The 14633-nt window shown below is 43.2% G+C and overlaps 1 protein-coding gene across 1 annotated transcript; it reads right to left on the bottom strand.

The window, feature by feature from the left end:
* Positions 1 to 7137: 7137 nt before the first annotated feature.
* LOC110494282 (PAK4-inhibitor inka1) lies at positions 7138 to 12883 on the bottom strand. The gene is made up of 3 exons (XM_021569226.3): positions 12621 to 12883; positions 12465 to 12502; positions 7138 to 8252 (listed from the first exon to the last, which is right to left on the bottom strand). Exons 1-3 carry the CDS (start codon positions 12781 to 12783, stop codon positions 7275 to 7277), a joined length of 1179 nt encoding a protein of 392 aa, XP_021424901.3. The 5' UTR covers positions 12784 to 12883; the 3' UTR covers positions 7138 to 7274.
* Positions 12884 to 14633: the final 1750 nt, after the last annotated feature.

The following is a 14633-nucleotide window of genomic DNA, read 5'->3' as shown; positions in this document are numbered from 1 at the left end:
TCAGGATTAATTGTCAGATTCAACAGAAGATCTATTTGTTTCTTGGGACCTAGAACAAGCATCTCTGTTTTGTCCAAGTTTAAAAGTAGAAAGTTTTCAGCCATCCACTTCCTAATGACTGAAACACAGGCTTCTTGGGAGGGCAATTTTGGGGCTTCACCATGTTTCATTGAAATGTACAGCTGTGTGTCATCTGCATAGCAGTGAAAGTTAACATTATGTTTTCGAATGACATCCCCAAGAGGTAAAATATACAGTGAAAACAATAGTGGTCCTAAAACAGAACCTTGAGGAACACCAAGATTTACAGTTGATTTGTCAGAGGACAAAGCATTCACAGAGACAAATGTATATCTTTCTGACAGATAGGACTAAGGCTAATTGTTTAATTTTCCATCAGAATATTTTCTATAAAGATAAGTATTATATTGTTATATTTTAGGATTAACTCTGGTAGGCCTGAAACAGACATCCACACCTCAAGTTCAACTGTCAGAGTCAGTTGGATCACCAGGGCGCACTGCCTTCATATCATAGGCCTGCAGTAGCTAAAGCTTAATAATAGCCACACTATTCCAAACCTTCACAAATGTTCTAAAGTTTATTAGGGTACTATCAAAAGTACAGTAAGTTGGCAGGTAGCCTAGTGGTTAGAGCGTTGGGACAGTAACCGAAAGGTTGTTGGATTGAATCCCCAAGCTGACAAGGTAAAAATCTGTCGTTCTGCTCCTGAACAAGGCAGTTAAACCACTGTTCCTAGGCCGTCATTGTAAATAAGAATTTGTTCTTAACTGACTTGCCTAGTTAAATAAACATTGAATAAAAAATGTAAAGCTGCTGTTTATGGGGAAAATACAGGAGAGTGAATGTAAACCAGGAAAATAACATACCTCCCCTATATTGGACCATCCCCAGTACATTTCGATCTGTCCCTAGTGAGACAAAGGTATGCTAACTGTCTTCTTCAAGCACTGCACATATCCATTCACTGTGCACCCAAGCCCAGTAGTTAAGCCCTTGCTACTCACACCTCTCACCTGAGCCTCCACCCCCTCTGCGATATTTGTCCAATTGATGTCACAAAAGACAATTTGTCCACCCCGTGCCCTAGCCTGGCCTTAAAGACATAACATAGTAAATCTGTCGCACTGAAATTAGTATATGTTACGTTTGGTATGGTTACATTTGACAATAGGTTACTTAAGCCAAAAGTTCAGCAACCGTCTTGCGTGTTCAAATCACACATTTCAATTCATAACATATCATACGAAGTCGATGATGGACATCCATCAATTAATACACATCATGCTATTCGAAATGTAACATATCATACTAAATGGAGAGAGACAGATTTACCTTTACTATGTTACATCTATACCTGAGTCCAGGTTGCCAGCCCAGACAGTCCCTATTGAAGTCATTAGACTACTGAGCCCGTTTAAGATCCGGTCCATACTGGTCCCAGAGTCTGTGTGCATTTCAGATTAGGGGTTTTACTGATTATACATGTCTGTCACCCTTTTCTCACTACAACTAGATTGCTATGTGGCCCTGAGAGGGGAGTAGTACAAGGTTCACTGACTTTTCCTACCATACAAACTGATCAACTGTAGTTTAGAAGAGCTCTGACTGAAATTGGTCTCCTTTGACATTACAAAGCCACAAGAATGAAGAACATGCCAAACTTTAACACATGGCTGATCTCCTGTTGTTTACTCTGGGGATGATCGGAATCAGAGTGATTACAGAGCCTGATTGGTGTGTGATTTTTATCAGGTTATCAGTTGGGACCCTGGAAAACCTATGGTTCATTTCACCCCCACTGTTCATTAAAAGGAGATTTAGTTACAGCCCACCTGCCTGCCTGCCTGCCTGCCTGCCTGCCTGCCTGCCTGCCCGCCCGCCCGCCCGCCCGCCCGCCCGCCCGCCTGACTTTCTGTCTGTTGCCTTTAAACTGTTTACAAACAGAGCCTTGCTGATTTAGATCATCTGCTCGCTGCCCTGATCCTCTCACCCGCATGCCATTACATGATCTCTAAACCATCCGACATCTGCCATCCACACGCCTGCCTGTCTGTATGTCTCTCTTCCTGTCTCACTGCAGACAGTCCTCAGACCCTCAGTAGTGATAAAGCCAGTGTTGACCACTCTCATTAGTCGAGATCTACTGAGGATTACTATGGTATTACTAGGGTAATCACAGCACTGTAGGTCATGCCTCACATCAGCACCATCATCCCAGACACCCTGGACCCACTCCAATTTGCATTCTGCACCAACAGATTAACAGATGACACAACCTCTATTGCAGCCCACAGTGCCCTCAACTACCTGGATATAATGAAAACTTACGTAAGAATGCTGTTCATTGACTACAGCTCAGCATTCAACACCATAATCTCCTCCAAGGTCATCACCAAGCTCAGGACTCTGGGACTGAGCACCTCCCTCTGCAAATGGATCCTGGACTTCCTGACGGGCCACCCCCAGGCGGTGAGGGTAGGCAACAACAAATCCGCCACGCTGACCATCAACACAGGTGCCCGTTAGGGGTGCGTGCCTTGTCCCCTCCTGTACTCCCTGTTCACCCATGCCTGATCACTACGACGATAAGACAGCCTATAGGGAGGAGGTCAGAGACACACTGTGGTGCCAGTGTGGAACGTCAGCGAGACAAATGAGCTGGTCGTGGATTACAGGAAATGGAGGGGCGAGTACGCCTCCATCCACATCAACTGGGCTGTAGTGGAACATGGTCCACACACACCCACACAGTTGTGAAGAAGGCACGACAGTGGCTTTTCCTCATCAGGCTGAGAAGATTTGGCATGGGTCCTCAGAGCCTCCAAAAGTTCTTCAGCTGCACCATTGAGAACATTTTGAACCAGCTGCATCACCGCTTGGTTTGGCAACTGCAAGGCACCCAACCACAAGGCACTCCAGAGGGTGTTGAGTACAGCTCAGTATATCACTCGGGCTGAGCTCCCTGCCATCCAGGACATCTACACCAAGCAGTTTCAGAGGAAGACCCAAAAGATTGTCAAAGACTACAGCCACCTAAGCCATAGACTGTTCTCTCTGCTACCGCACAGCAAGCGGTACCAGCGCACCAAGTCTGGAAGCAACAGGACCCTGAATAGCTTCTACCCCTGAGTCATAAGACTGCTAAACAAGACTGCTAAATAGCTCAATCAAATGGCTACCCGGAGTCTACACATGTTGTTAACGAAGCATGTGACAAATAAACAAATATTTGATTTGATTTAGGATCTTATAAAAGATATTCAGGGATCATTGAAAGGTGATCAACTCAGGGTGTACTGTTCAGTTCAATTGACTAGTGTTAAAATAGTAGGGTAGGCATGTTCATCTCAGTTTAGTATTGGTCATCCACTCTTGTGTGAGCCCCCTTGTCTCCCAGGGTACAATAAGGACAGGGATGAGAGGACCAGGCTCATTAATAGAGCGGCACCTTCAATGACTCCTACAGCCACCACATACTACTACAGCCACCACATACTACTACAGCCACCACATACTCCTACAGCCACCACATACTACTACAGCCACCACATACTCCTACAGCCACCACATACTCCTACAGCCAGCACATACTACTACCCTTACCACATACTACTATAGCCACCACATACTACTACAGCCACCACATACTACTACAGCCACCACATACTCCTACAGCCAGCACATACTACTACCCTTACCACATACTACTATAGCCACCACATAGAATACCTTTTGTTCTAAATCCTCAAAAACATAAAACCTCTACATCTACCTACTCAAACTATGATCTATAGAACAAGTCAAGTGGATGAACAAAGAAAAACTGTTTTGGGGCTGTATGTTGGTGTAAAAGTTGCTTGCTCCACAACTCTACAGCTTCAGCTCTATCCCTTATCCCTCCATTCATTATTCCTAGCATAGTAGGTAGATTGTTGCACTTAGTAGCCGGGGCACCAAATATATTTTTTTTAAAAAGAAGCAATACACATTCAGAATACTTCCATACAAACTCCTAAGTGAAAACCCTAATTTCTTAAAACACTAGACAAACCACTCTCATCCAGTCTGTTCTTTGTTGAGCGTGTTTCTATAAAAAGATACACATTTTCTCAGCCATCATACGTTTTTCCTTCCTTTTTTTCAATGTGTAAACTTAAGACATCAGAGGATAAGGTTTACTTCATCACAGCTGCCTCAGTTAGAATGAGCCTGGCTGGCTTTCCGGTAGAAGACCTAGATAAACAGGCAAAGATAAACGAGTCCTCCCAGGGTCCTCCATATCACACATGATTGGTGATGCTGGATGCCCCTATGGAACTCTGGGAGAATGTGTGAGATTCTACACTGGAAAACTCTTTCCCTCATTACTTCTTAACTTTATCAGTGTACTTTTATCGTGAAACTGGACATAATAATTAGAGAAAACCATAAATGAATCTGTATCTTATTTTGGTGTAGATTTCCTCTCTGTCTGTAACCTGTCTGAGTGAGTAAGCATTTTGTACTGAATGAGTGCAAACAAATGGTACTCTACGTTAGCCAATGAGTGTGGATGAGTGGGCACCACCTGTGAGTCCAGCAGCCAAGTGAGTATTAGAGCTGCTTAAATGAGGTGGTGGGCTGTAAGTTTGTTAGTCAGAGCCCTAAAGCGAGTGATAAGGAGAAAAGTAAACTTCTGCTCCATCTGAACACAGCTGCTCTGCTTAACTTCGCCTCACATTTCTCTGTTGGGACACATGGGACATTAGCTCATAAGACACGTGTAGCTGGGGCTGGGGCTGGGGCTTGGGGCTGGGGCTGGGGCTGGGGCTTGGGGCTGGGGCTGGGGCTGGGGTTGGGGCAGGCAGAGATTGTTGTGGTGATACAGTCTTTCTCTTTCCATGGTCTGTAAATAACATGGTCTAACATGGTTTATTCTCTCTGGGATATATTCAGAATTTCTAATATATTCAGTCCTTGTAGGGTAATATAGAGGAGTGAAACAGGGACTTGTGAGAACAATGTGTTTTAACCTACTGAGTTAGATACAGTCCCTTCAGAAGGTGTTCACACCCCTTGACTTTTTCCACATTTTGTTGTGTTACAATGTGGGATTAAAAACGAATTTAATTGTCATTTTTTGTCAGCAATCTACACAAAAAGAGTATGAAAGATAAGTATTCAATACATTTTTTTAAATTTCACCTTTATTTAACCAGCTAGGCCAGTCGAGAACAAGTCCGCATTTACAACTGCGACCTGGAGAAAAGTGTTAGAATCACCTTTGGCAGCAATTACAGCTGTGAGTGTTTCTCTGTAAATCTCTAAGAGCTGTTTGCACCTGGACTGTACAATATTTGCACATTATTCTTAAAAATAAAAATCTAACTCTGTCAAGTTGGTTTTTGATCATTGCTAGACAGCCATTTTCCAAGTCTTGCCATAGATTTTCTAGCCGATTTAAGTCACAACTTTAACTATGCCACTCAGGAACATTCAATGTTGTTTTGGAAAGCAACTCCAGTGTATATTTGGCCTTGTGTTTTAGTTTATTGTCATGCTGAAATTGTATTTGTCTCCCAGTGTCCAATGGAAAGCAGACTGAACCATCTTTTCCTCTAGGATTTTGCCTAAGCTTAGCTCTATTCTGATTCTTTTATCAAAAAAAAACCTCCCTAGTCCTTTGCAGATGACAAGCATACCCATAGCATGATGCAGCCACACCCATGCTTGAAAATATGAAGAGTGGTAGTGATGTGTTGTGTTGGATTTGTCCCAAACATAATGCTTTGTATTCAAGATAAAAAGTTAATTTCATTGCCACATTGTTTTGCAGTTTACCTTAGTGCCTTATTGTAAACAGGATGCATGTTTTGTAATATTGTTACTCTGTACGGGCTTCCTTCTTTTCACTCTGTCATTTAGGTTAGTATTTTGGAGTAACTACCATGTTGTTGACCCATCCTAAGTTTTCTCCTATCACAGCCATTAAACTCTAACTATTTTAAAGTCTCCATTGGCCTCATGGTGAAAATCCAGAGTGATTTCAATTCTCTTCAGCAACTGAGTTAGGAAGGATGCCTGTACAGTGACTGGGTGTATTGATACACTATCCAAAGTGTAATTAATAACTTCACCATGCTCAAAGGGATATTCAATGTCCTCTTTTTTATTTTGACCCATCTACCAATAGGTGCCCTTCTGTACAAGGCATTTGAAAACCTCCCTGGTCTTTGTTGGTTGAATTTGTGTTTAAAATGTACAGTACTGCTCAACTGAGTGACCTTACAGATAATTGTATGTGTATAGAGATGAGGTAGACATTAAAAAAATAATGTTACACACTATCATTGCACACAGTGTGAGTCCATGTAACTTATTATGTGACTTGTTACGCACATTTTTACTCCTGAACTTATTTAGGCTTGCCATAACAAAGGGGTTGAATACTTACTGACTGAAGATATTTCAGCTTTTCATTTTTAATAAATAAAAACAAAATCTAAAAACACAATTCCACTTTGACATTATGGGGTGTTGTTTAGGCCAGTGGCACAAAATCTCACAAAAAAAGGTCATAACACAACAAAATGTGGAACAAGGAAAGGGATGTGAATACTTTGAAGGCACTGGGGGATTAAAAGAGATGAAAGAGGCCTGGGAAAATGTAATGCATTCCATCTTTTGTAAAGATATCTTTGTGATAACTTTGGACTTTCATTTTATCATCCGATTGTTACATAACTTGAACGATAAAAACGGTTGTAAATAAACAGGGGTCTGGTGACTAAATGGTCCAAATGGGTTATCTTTCAAGCTTGCATGATACCCACCACTCTCAACGCTATTTGCCTAGAGTTTCAATATGATTCTAATTAGCAACGTAATGAAACCCTACTTTCTGTTCCTTTTCCCACAGCAGGTAGTAAAATATGTCTTTGATCATGTGTGTGCAGTGAGTAGTGAAGCGCCTCTCACTCTGACTGACATTAATTCATCTCCGGTGACTACAGCAGGCTAAATACTCTGGCCTCACTTTGACAAGTTCTCCATTCTGATACCTCCTTCTGACTGGTATCCAGCAACTGTAAAGCCTGTATCTTATAGTTTAACTTGTCATTGACACAACAAATATTTCCAATCTCAAATAATTTGCTTTATTTTTGGCAGTATATAGTCAGAACATAGTGATAACATTTATCATATAAAAATAGTGACTTTGGGGATTGTCCATTGCCTAGAATGAGTGTCTGTTAGTGGCTGACCTGGTGTCAGATGTAGCTGATGATGTTATTACAGATAATAGGCTGTCTGCTGCCAGTCTTCATGAGGGCAGTGAACTGATAGAAGTCTGTGTCTAGTTCATGCAGGCCAGAGTGGGACTGGTGGAAGAAGGGGGACTGGCGTGCGGCAGGGGCCTGCACCCCTAGGGGGCAGGAGAGTCGTTTGGGGGCCATGGCTGTCCGACTCACATGTGAAGAAGAGTCTGAGGACCTCATCCTCACCCTCCCCTCTACACTCTTTGACATCCCAGCTATTTTCCGCCTCATGTTGACCAAGAAGCCAGAGATGGGCTTCAGCTCTGCTGGTTCAGGGCAGTCCGGTAGATCCATCCAGTTCTGTATGAGGTCAGCAAAGCTGTTGTCCCCCAGTACCAGAGGTTGCCTGTTCCGTCCCCGTGTCAGCAGTGACGTGGTCCAGTCCTCTGGGTCGCTGGCCTCGAATGAGGTCCACCTCTCCAGGCAGGCGTCTGATGTGGATTTGGGCCGGACCAGGCCACTGGGAGCCTGGTTGGTTCGGAGGCAGGCGGAGGAGGACACCCGTACGTTCCTGGTCCTCCTGAGCACCACGGCCTCGTCCTGCCAGGAGGCCTCAGAGTAGCCAGAGTCAAACTCCAGACTCTTCTCACTGCTGGGGGAGGTCAGACCCAGGCCAAGGCCCAGACCCAGCCGGCTGCCTGCACCCTCCTCCTCCTCCAGAGGACTGGCCAGACAGCAGGCTGAGTCGTAGGTGCTGGCCGTACTGGCGTCAGAGATGCGCAGGCGGGTACGGCGCTCCCGCTGCAGTGCCCTCTGATAGCAGGCTCGTGCCACTGCAGAGCGGTGGACCAGGGTGGGGGCAGGGGTGATGGCAGGGGCAGCAGGGGCAGCAGCAGGGCAGGTCCTTCTCAGGTGTTTCAAGTCCTGCAGGGACCTCATCATGTAGTGCATCTGGTCCCGCAGGCAATCTCCAGAGTCACGCAGACACAGCTGGGAGGGACAAGGGACGCAGTCAGACATAGGCTGGTACACACACACACTTTGACACATTACTATGTTTAGTTAAAGAAAACACAGTCAGTGGTTTAGTGCTATTATTTAGTGGTAGCAAAGATTTTCTACAAAATCACACAATACATGTTGTATGTCTAAATAAAGTCCAGCCTGCTGCAGATGTTTGATAGACCGAACATTCTTAACAAAGTCTGAGCTGAACTCTTTCTGATAAGCACACGGCATTTGTTGGTGACTATAGTGGAGACCAGATCTGTAGGGCAGGCTCAGACTTGAAGAGTGGGTGACTGCTGATAGGTTTCGACTGTCTGGAAGAGCTACGCCTCTTTTGTAAACTTGAACGCACACTGCCAAACGGACGTAAATACTCCCCTCAAACATCCATCTGAGCGGTAAACAACACCCATGCTCTACCTGTCCTGCTCTACCTGTCCTGCTCTACCTGTCCTGCTCTACCTGTCCTGTTCTACCTGCCCTGCTCCAACTGTCCTGCACCCTTCTCAGATACATAACTATCACACCACACTTGACCAGTTTCCATATGGATCCACCCACTCCAAGTTGTTCTAGCAACAACAACAAAAAGTTTCATTTTATTGTTGGACATAAAAGACTGTAAAAACACCAGCAAATCAGCTCCAAGTGATTTAAATTTTGGAAATCTGTTCCAAAGTATTCCCATTCATAATAGAGAGATATATGTGATCATATACAACTGTTAGCATGGTTTGAAATAATTATGTTTTAGTCAAATATTATATATGTTTGGGCTTCTTGTGGTCAATTTGCAGTCTACAAATGATTTGTTATTATGTTCAGGCCACCTGACCATCCGTTCGAAAAAATAGTGGCTGAATCTAGTTGATGATCCTTGCTCAAAGGGTGATCTGCAGGGGGATTGAGGCTTCTCTGGCACAGGCACAGGATGTAGGTGTAACTGTGTGTCTCTTTAAGGGTGAGGGATGCCTGCATATGGAAGTCAGCTGTGACACACTAAAGAGCATATACTCTCATTTCCTCTCCCTTTGATTCACAGGGACCAACTCTGATTGGTCCAAACCAACCAGTGAGCAGCGTCCACACTCAAAATCAAACAGGGTTGACTGAGCATAACGGTTCGCGAACCACATACGACATTACCTCTGATTGAAAAAGGGTGGCCTACAAAACACACACCAACTGATACTTCAAAAAGTGGGATAACAGAGTAAACCATGTAGTCCTGACAGAAATGTTAACTTAGTTCAAAAATAAAACATTGAGAGGAAGTCCTTTCATGACAGGGATAATATCTTTCGACAGTACCAAATAGCATTACAATATTAAGTTTCCAAACATTTTGAAAATGTAGTATACTTTAAATGTCCGGATGTCATGCTAATTTCGGCTTTGACAACAGCTGATCAATTTGATATGGTGGATTCGCTACCGAATTGAACGAATAGCGGAAAAACAACGCAATCACGCACGACGCATTCAAATAGTATGGGACAATTCTAGATTTTTTTTTTTTTGTATGGTTTAAATGCCAGAATGATATACTCATTTCGGCTCTTCATCTAGTAAAATTTGATGCAGACTTTTCCACAATGCATTGGAAGAGTTGGGCTGCGAGTGATAGGCCCTAGTTCTTTTCAAGTACACAACAACAAAACTAAGATACTTAATTGCGAAGATGCCCAAAGCTTCTGCGGTGGTGTTCAAATGTAGGCTAAGTAGTTTTTGTTCTCCTTAAAATGATCAGGAGTATTGCATCATAGGCTACATCTTTGAAAACAGTTTTCTTTCGTCAAAGTGGATTTCTGTTTTCTCACTAAAAAGTGTTTCTTGTTCTTTTGGGCTTAGTCAGAGCTTTTAAACTAAATACCACCCGCATTCGGCCCCGCCACACCTACTCAGCCAATCAGGAGCTGCTCCTGCGCTGCAGCCATGAAATACTGCATACTTTTGACTAAACAGTATGTCCTAAATAGTATGTGACAATGACTAAATACTATGCAGTTTAAGTATGTAGTACAATAGTATGGGTATTCGAACATGGCCACTGTACCTTTACCTTCCATACCTTTATGGGGGACTGATCTGACAGTGAGGTGAGAAATGTTTAGCAGACCAGAGGAGGAGAAACATGGAGCCCTCTGAGACACATATTTATGTCTGACCATAGAGGTCACATCCAGTGAATGAACAGTCCTGTTCACCCCATAGTCCTCTCTTTCCTGTTCTGTCAGTGTGTGACCCTATGCCCTGTCATGCAGTGGGTAAGAGCCCAAGCTCCTCTATTGTCTACTGAAGCATTTGACCCTGTGCTAACACCTTCTGCCTCTGTTTGCTTTCATCACAACAAAGTTAGACAGAGTGGGAACTTGAGAATGCAGCCACAACACGGGTTGTGTGGTACACTCAGACACAACACGGGTTGTGTGGTACACTCAGCCACAACACGGGTTGTGTGGTACACTCTGACACAACACGGGTTGTGTGGTACACTCCGGCACAAAATGGGTTGTGTGGTACACTCAGCCACAACACGGGTTGTGTGGTACACTCAACTACAACACGGGTTGTGTAGTACACTCAGACACAACACGGGTTGTGTAGTACACTCCGACACAAAACGGGTTGTGTGGTACACTCAGCCACAACACGGGTTGTGTGGTACACTCCAACACAACACGGTTGTGCGGTACACTCCGGCACAAAACGGGTTGTGTGGTACACTCAGCCACAACACGGGTTGTGTGGTACACTCAACTACAACACGGGTTGTGTAGTACACTCAGACACAACACGGGTTGTGTGGTACACTCCGACACAAAACGGGTTGTGTGGTACACTCAGCCACAACACGGGTTGTGTGGTACACTCATCTACAACACGGGTTGTGTGGTACACTCAGCCACAACACGGGTTTTGTGGTACACTCAGCCACAACACGGGTTGTGTGGTACACTCCGACACAAAACGGGTTGTGTGGTACACTCAGCCACAACACGGGTTGTGTGGTACACTCAGCTACAACACGGGTTGTGTGGTACACTCAGCCACAACATGGGTTGTGTGGTACACTCAGCTACAACACGGGCTGTGTGGTACACTCAGCCACAACACGGGTTTTGTGGTACACTCAGCCACAACACGGGTTGTGTGGTACACTCCGACACAAAACAGGTTGTGTGGTACACTCAGCCACAACACGGGTTGTGTGGTACACTCAGCTACAACACGGGTTGTGTGGTACACTCAGCCACAACACGGGTTGTGTGGTACACTCAGCTACAACACGGGCTGTGTGGTACACTCAGCCACAACACGGGTTGTGTGGTACACTCAGCCACAACATGGGTTGTGTGGTACACTCCAACACAAAACGGGTTGTGTGGTACACTCAGCCACAACACGGGTTGTGTGGTACACTCAGCTACAACACGGGTTGTGTGGTACACTCCGACACAAAACAGGTTGTGTGGTACACTCAGCCACAACACAGGTTGTGTTGTACACTCAGCCACAACACGGGTTGTGTGGTACACTCAGCCACAACACGGGTTGTGTGGTACACTCAGACACAACAGACACAAATTGCCTATAAAAGTCTGACTTATTTAAAACATAATTTAGCTCTAATAACCTTCCTGCAGGGATTGTTTTTTGTTGCCAAAAAGGACGAAGTGGTAAAATCACATCTATAGTTTCAAGAGATACTGTAGACCTACACAAAGGAAAATACTCTTTACAATTACAGAAAATTATGATGCCCTTTTCATACAGTGAAAATGAAAAGTATATCTAACACATTAGACACCCATCTGGCTCATAGATATAGAGCACCTTAACTAACTGCCATGAGTCCCTCTGCAGATGCATTTGGGTATCTAGTCAGACATTATGCGTGATAACGCCGCCTTTGCACAGAGCATTGTTGCCCTGCAGATGTTGTCTCTATATGCTGGTGTTAAACCCCATCATTTCAGGGACTGACATTTCATTTAGTCTCTTGAAATACAATTGACCTATTTAATTTTAAATATGGTAGGCCTATAGTTGATCTAATTCATTGCCATGTTACGCACACTTACAATTTGAGCAGACTGTGCATAAACCAATTTCAGTGCCATTTCCCACTACTGTACTGTATTGCTTGGCAATCTAATGTATGCTTAGGTTACAGAATGGAAAAATACTTACCATTTTATTTATTTCAGAGTGACCGTCACAATTAACGCCTAAAAGAGAAAATATGAGGAGATCAATTCCTGCAAGTTTTTGTCTAAAATACAACAAGAGCAAAATCCATCATAATTGTAGCCTATAATCCACTTGGACTAGTCTGTTAATACTCACATTTGATATAGCACTTTGCATCCAGTTTGACATGAATCCATAAAGGGTTGATATGTTCCCATAAGTAAGTCAATTTTGCGCACAGCTCTTTGTATGAATCCTCGGGACTGAAGGCGCACTGTGAAGTGTAGTGACTTTGTCTGATTCGTTTCTTTTCCAGCATGCGCTCTCCAGCCAGTTAGAGCGTTGCATCTCTGAGGGAGCCAATCCGAGTTTGAGATCTGAGCAAGTGAATTAACTAATCATCACCTCTTTACTATGCACATCTGGACATGCTGTATCATGCGCTGGACTGAATAGAAATAGATTCAGATAGTCATCGGTGGCATAAATTGCATGTTAAAATAGGTCAACTTGGTCATAAAAATGTAGCCTTTCATAGATCTATGTATTTAATAATACACAATATTAAATACATGACAGATGTGTAGGATTTTTAAGGATTTTTTTGTTGTTGACATAAGTGTTTGGGGTGAGAGTAGAACAATTTGAATATATTGTTATTTATCTTTTATTGTAAGTAAAAATGTTACTTTGTAGTTGTCATAGTCTTGGTGATGTGGGTAAGGCGGAGTCAGGCGCAGGACACAGAGATGAGTAATAATAGTAACTTTACTCAAAAATAATCTTCCAACAAGAAGAACGAAACATCCAGAATCACATAAACGAGACAACTGACAACAGTAAACACGCACAAAACCATGATGGCTCCAGAGGGTTAAATAGGGAAATAATAAAAACGTAATGGGAACCAGGTGTGTACAATACAGACAAAAACAAATGGGGGGAAAAATGTAGATCGGTGGAGGCTAGAAAGCCGGTGAAGTCGAGAACGCCGCCCGAACAAGGAGAGGCACCAACTTCGGCGGAAGTCGTGACAGTAGTGGTCATTAGGACGTTAATATGAAACATTTTACATTACAGTTGTAACGTCCAGTTATTTAGATTTCTTATGTTTATAAGAACTGAGGTTGGGGCGTTCCCATACTTTAGTTTAACTTGACTCAGAAGTTTGCTGGCATTACATAGTTCACATGTTATATGCCTCCCGCCATCTGGCTACTGTAAAACATGGACCTGGAAACCCATAGTATGAATACACGGACTGGATTATGGCATTAAGTTCACTACATTACAACAGTCAATGGGTACAGTAGGTGAAAAACATAGATGCGGCATCCGGGTGTTCATTACAGAGGACATTTCTTGATAAGCTGTTGAAAAGCTGTTGAAAAATTATTACACACTTCTAACAACTCACTTATCCATTCCTGAGATACTCACTTACTATAAATAATTTGAATATCAAACTCATGAAAATGAAAATTAATGTGCTAATTTTGATGGCAGACATTTTTTAAAGAGCCAGGAAGATAGCGTTTTCAAGGTCACATCCCTGCACATGTGATATCTTTGAAAAGTCCAGACTGTCCTCTCAAAGGGAAATATGACTTAATACAGTGGCTTTTATATCCTCAGAGATACGGACCAAGAACTGATATCCACTAGAGAAGACAAAAATTAATTGCTGGGTCTCAGGAGACCAGAAATGCTTTAGGCATCTCTGCAGCCTGGTCTCATAGACTAGACATGACATAGTAAACGTAAATCCAGGACACTAAAATTAGTATGATATGTTACGTTTGGTATAGTTACATAAGACACAAGGTTACTTAAGGCAAAAACAACAGTTGGGTTGTTAGTCGGGTTGGGTGTATAAAGAGAACATCTAGCAACCCAAGGGTTGTGTGTTGGAATCTCATTACGGACAACTTCATCTAATGATCTACTTTGCAACTACTTGCTACCTTTTAGATACTTTGCAACTACTTAGCATGATAGCTAACCCTTTAACCTAACTCCTAACCTCAACTCTAACCTTAACCCATAACCCCTAGCCTAGTTAACATTAGCGATAGCCACCTAGCTAACGGTAGCCACAACAAATTTGAATTCGTAACATATCATACATTTTGCTCATTGTACGATTTGCATTTCCTAACATATAGTACT

This window comes from Oncorhynchus mykiss, chromosome 17 (genome assembly GCF_057628025.1).
Source record: "Oncorhynchus mykiss isolate SJ-2025 chromosome 17, ASM5762802v1, whole genome shotgun sequence".
NCBI classification, from domain to species: Eukaryota; Metazoa; Chordata; class Actinopteri; order Salmoniformes; family Salmonidae; genus Oncorhynchus; species Oncorhynchus mykiss.
Note: the sequence above shows the minus strand (reverse complement) of the source record. Positions and strands in the feature narration are given on the sequence as shown.

Excerpts from the sequence above, each read along its gene's own strand:
- LOC110494282 (XM_021569226.3), bottom strand. The coding sequence starts at position 12,783 with ATGCTGGAAAAGAAACGAATCAGACAAAGTCACTACACTTCACAGTGC. Across the intron at positions 12,503-12,620 it reads TGCAAAGTGCTATATCAAAT|GCGTTAATTGTGACGGTCAC; the intron begins GTGAGTATTAAC and ends TTTCTCTTTTAG. Across the intron at positions 8,253-12,464 it reads ACTCTGAAATAAATAAAATG|CTGTGTCTGCGTGACTCTGG; the intron begins GTAAGTATTTTT and ends TGTCCCTCCCAG.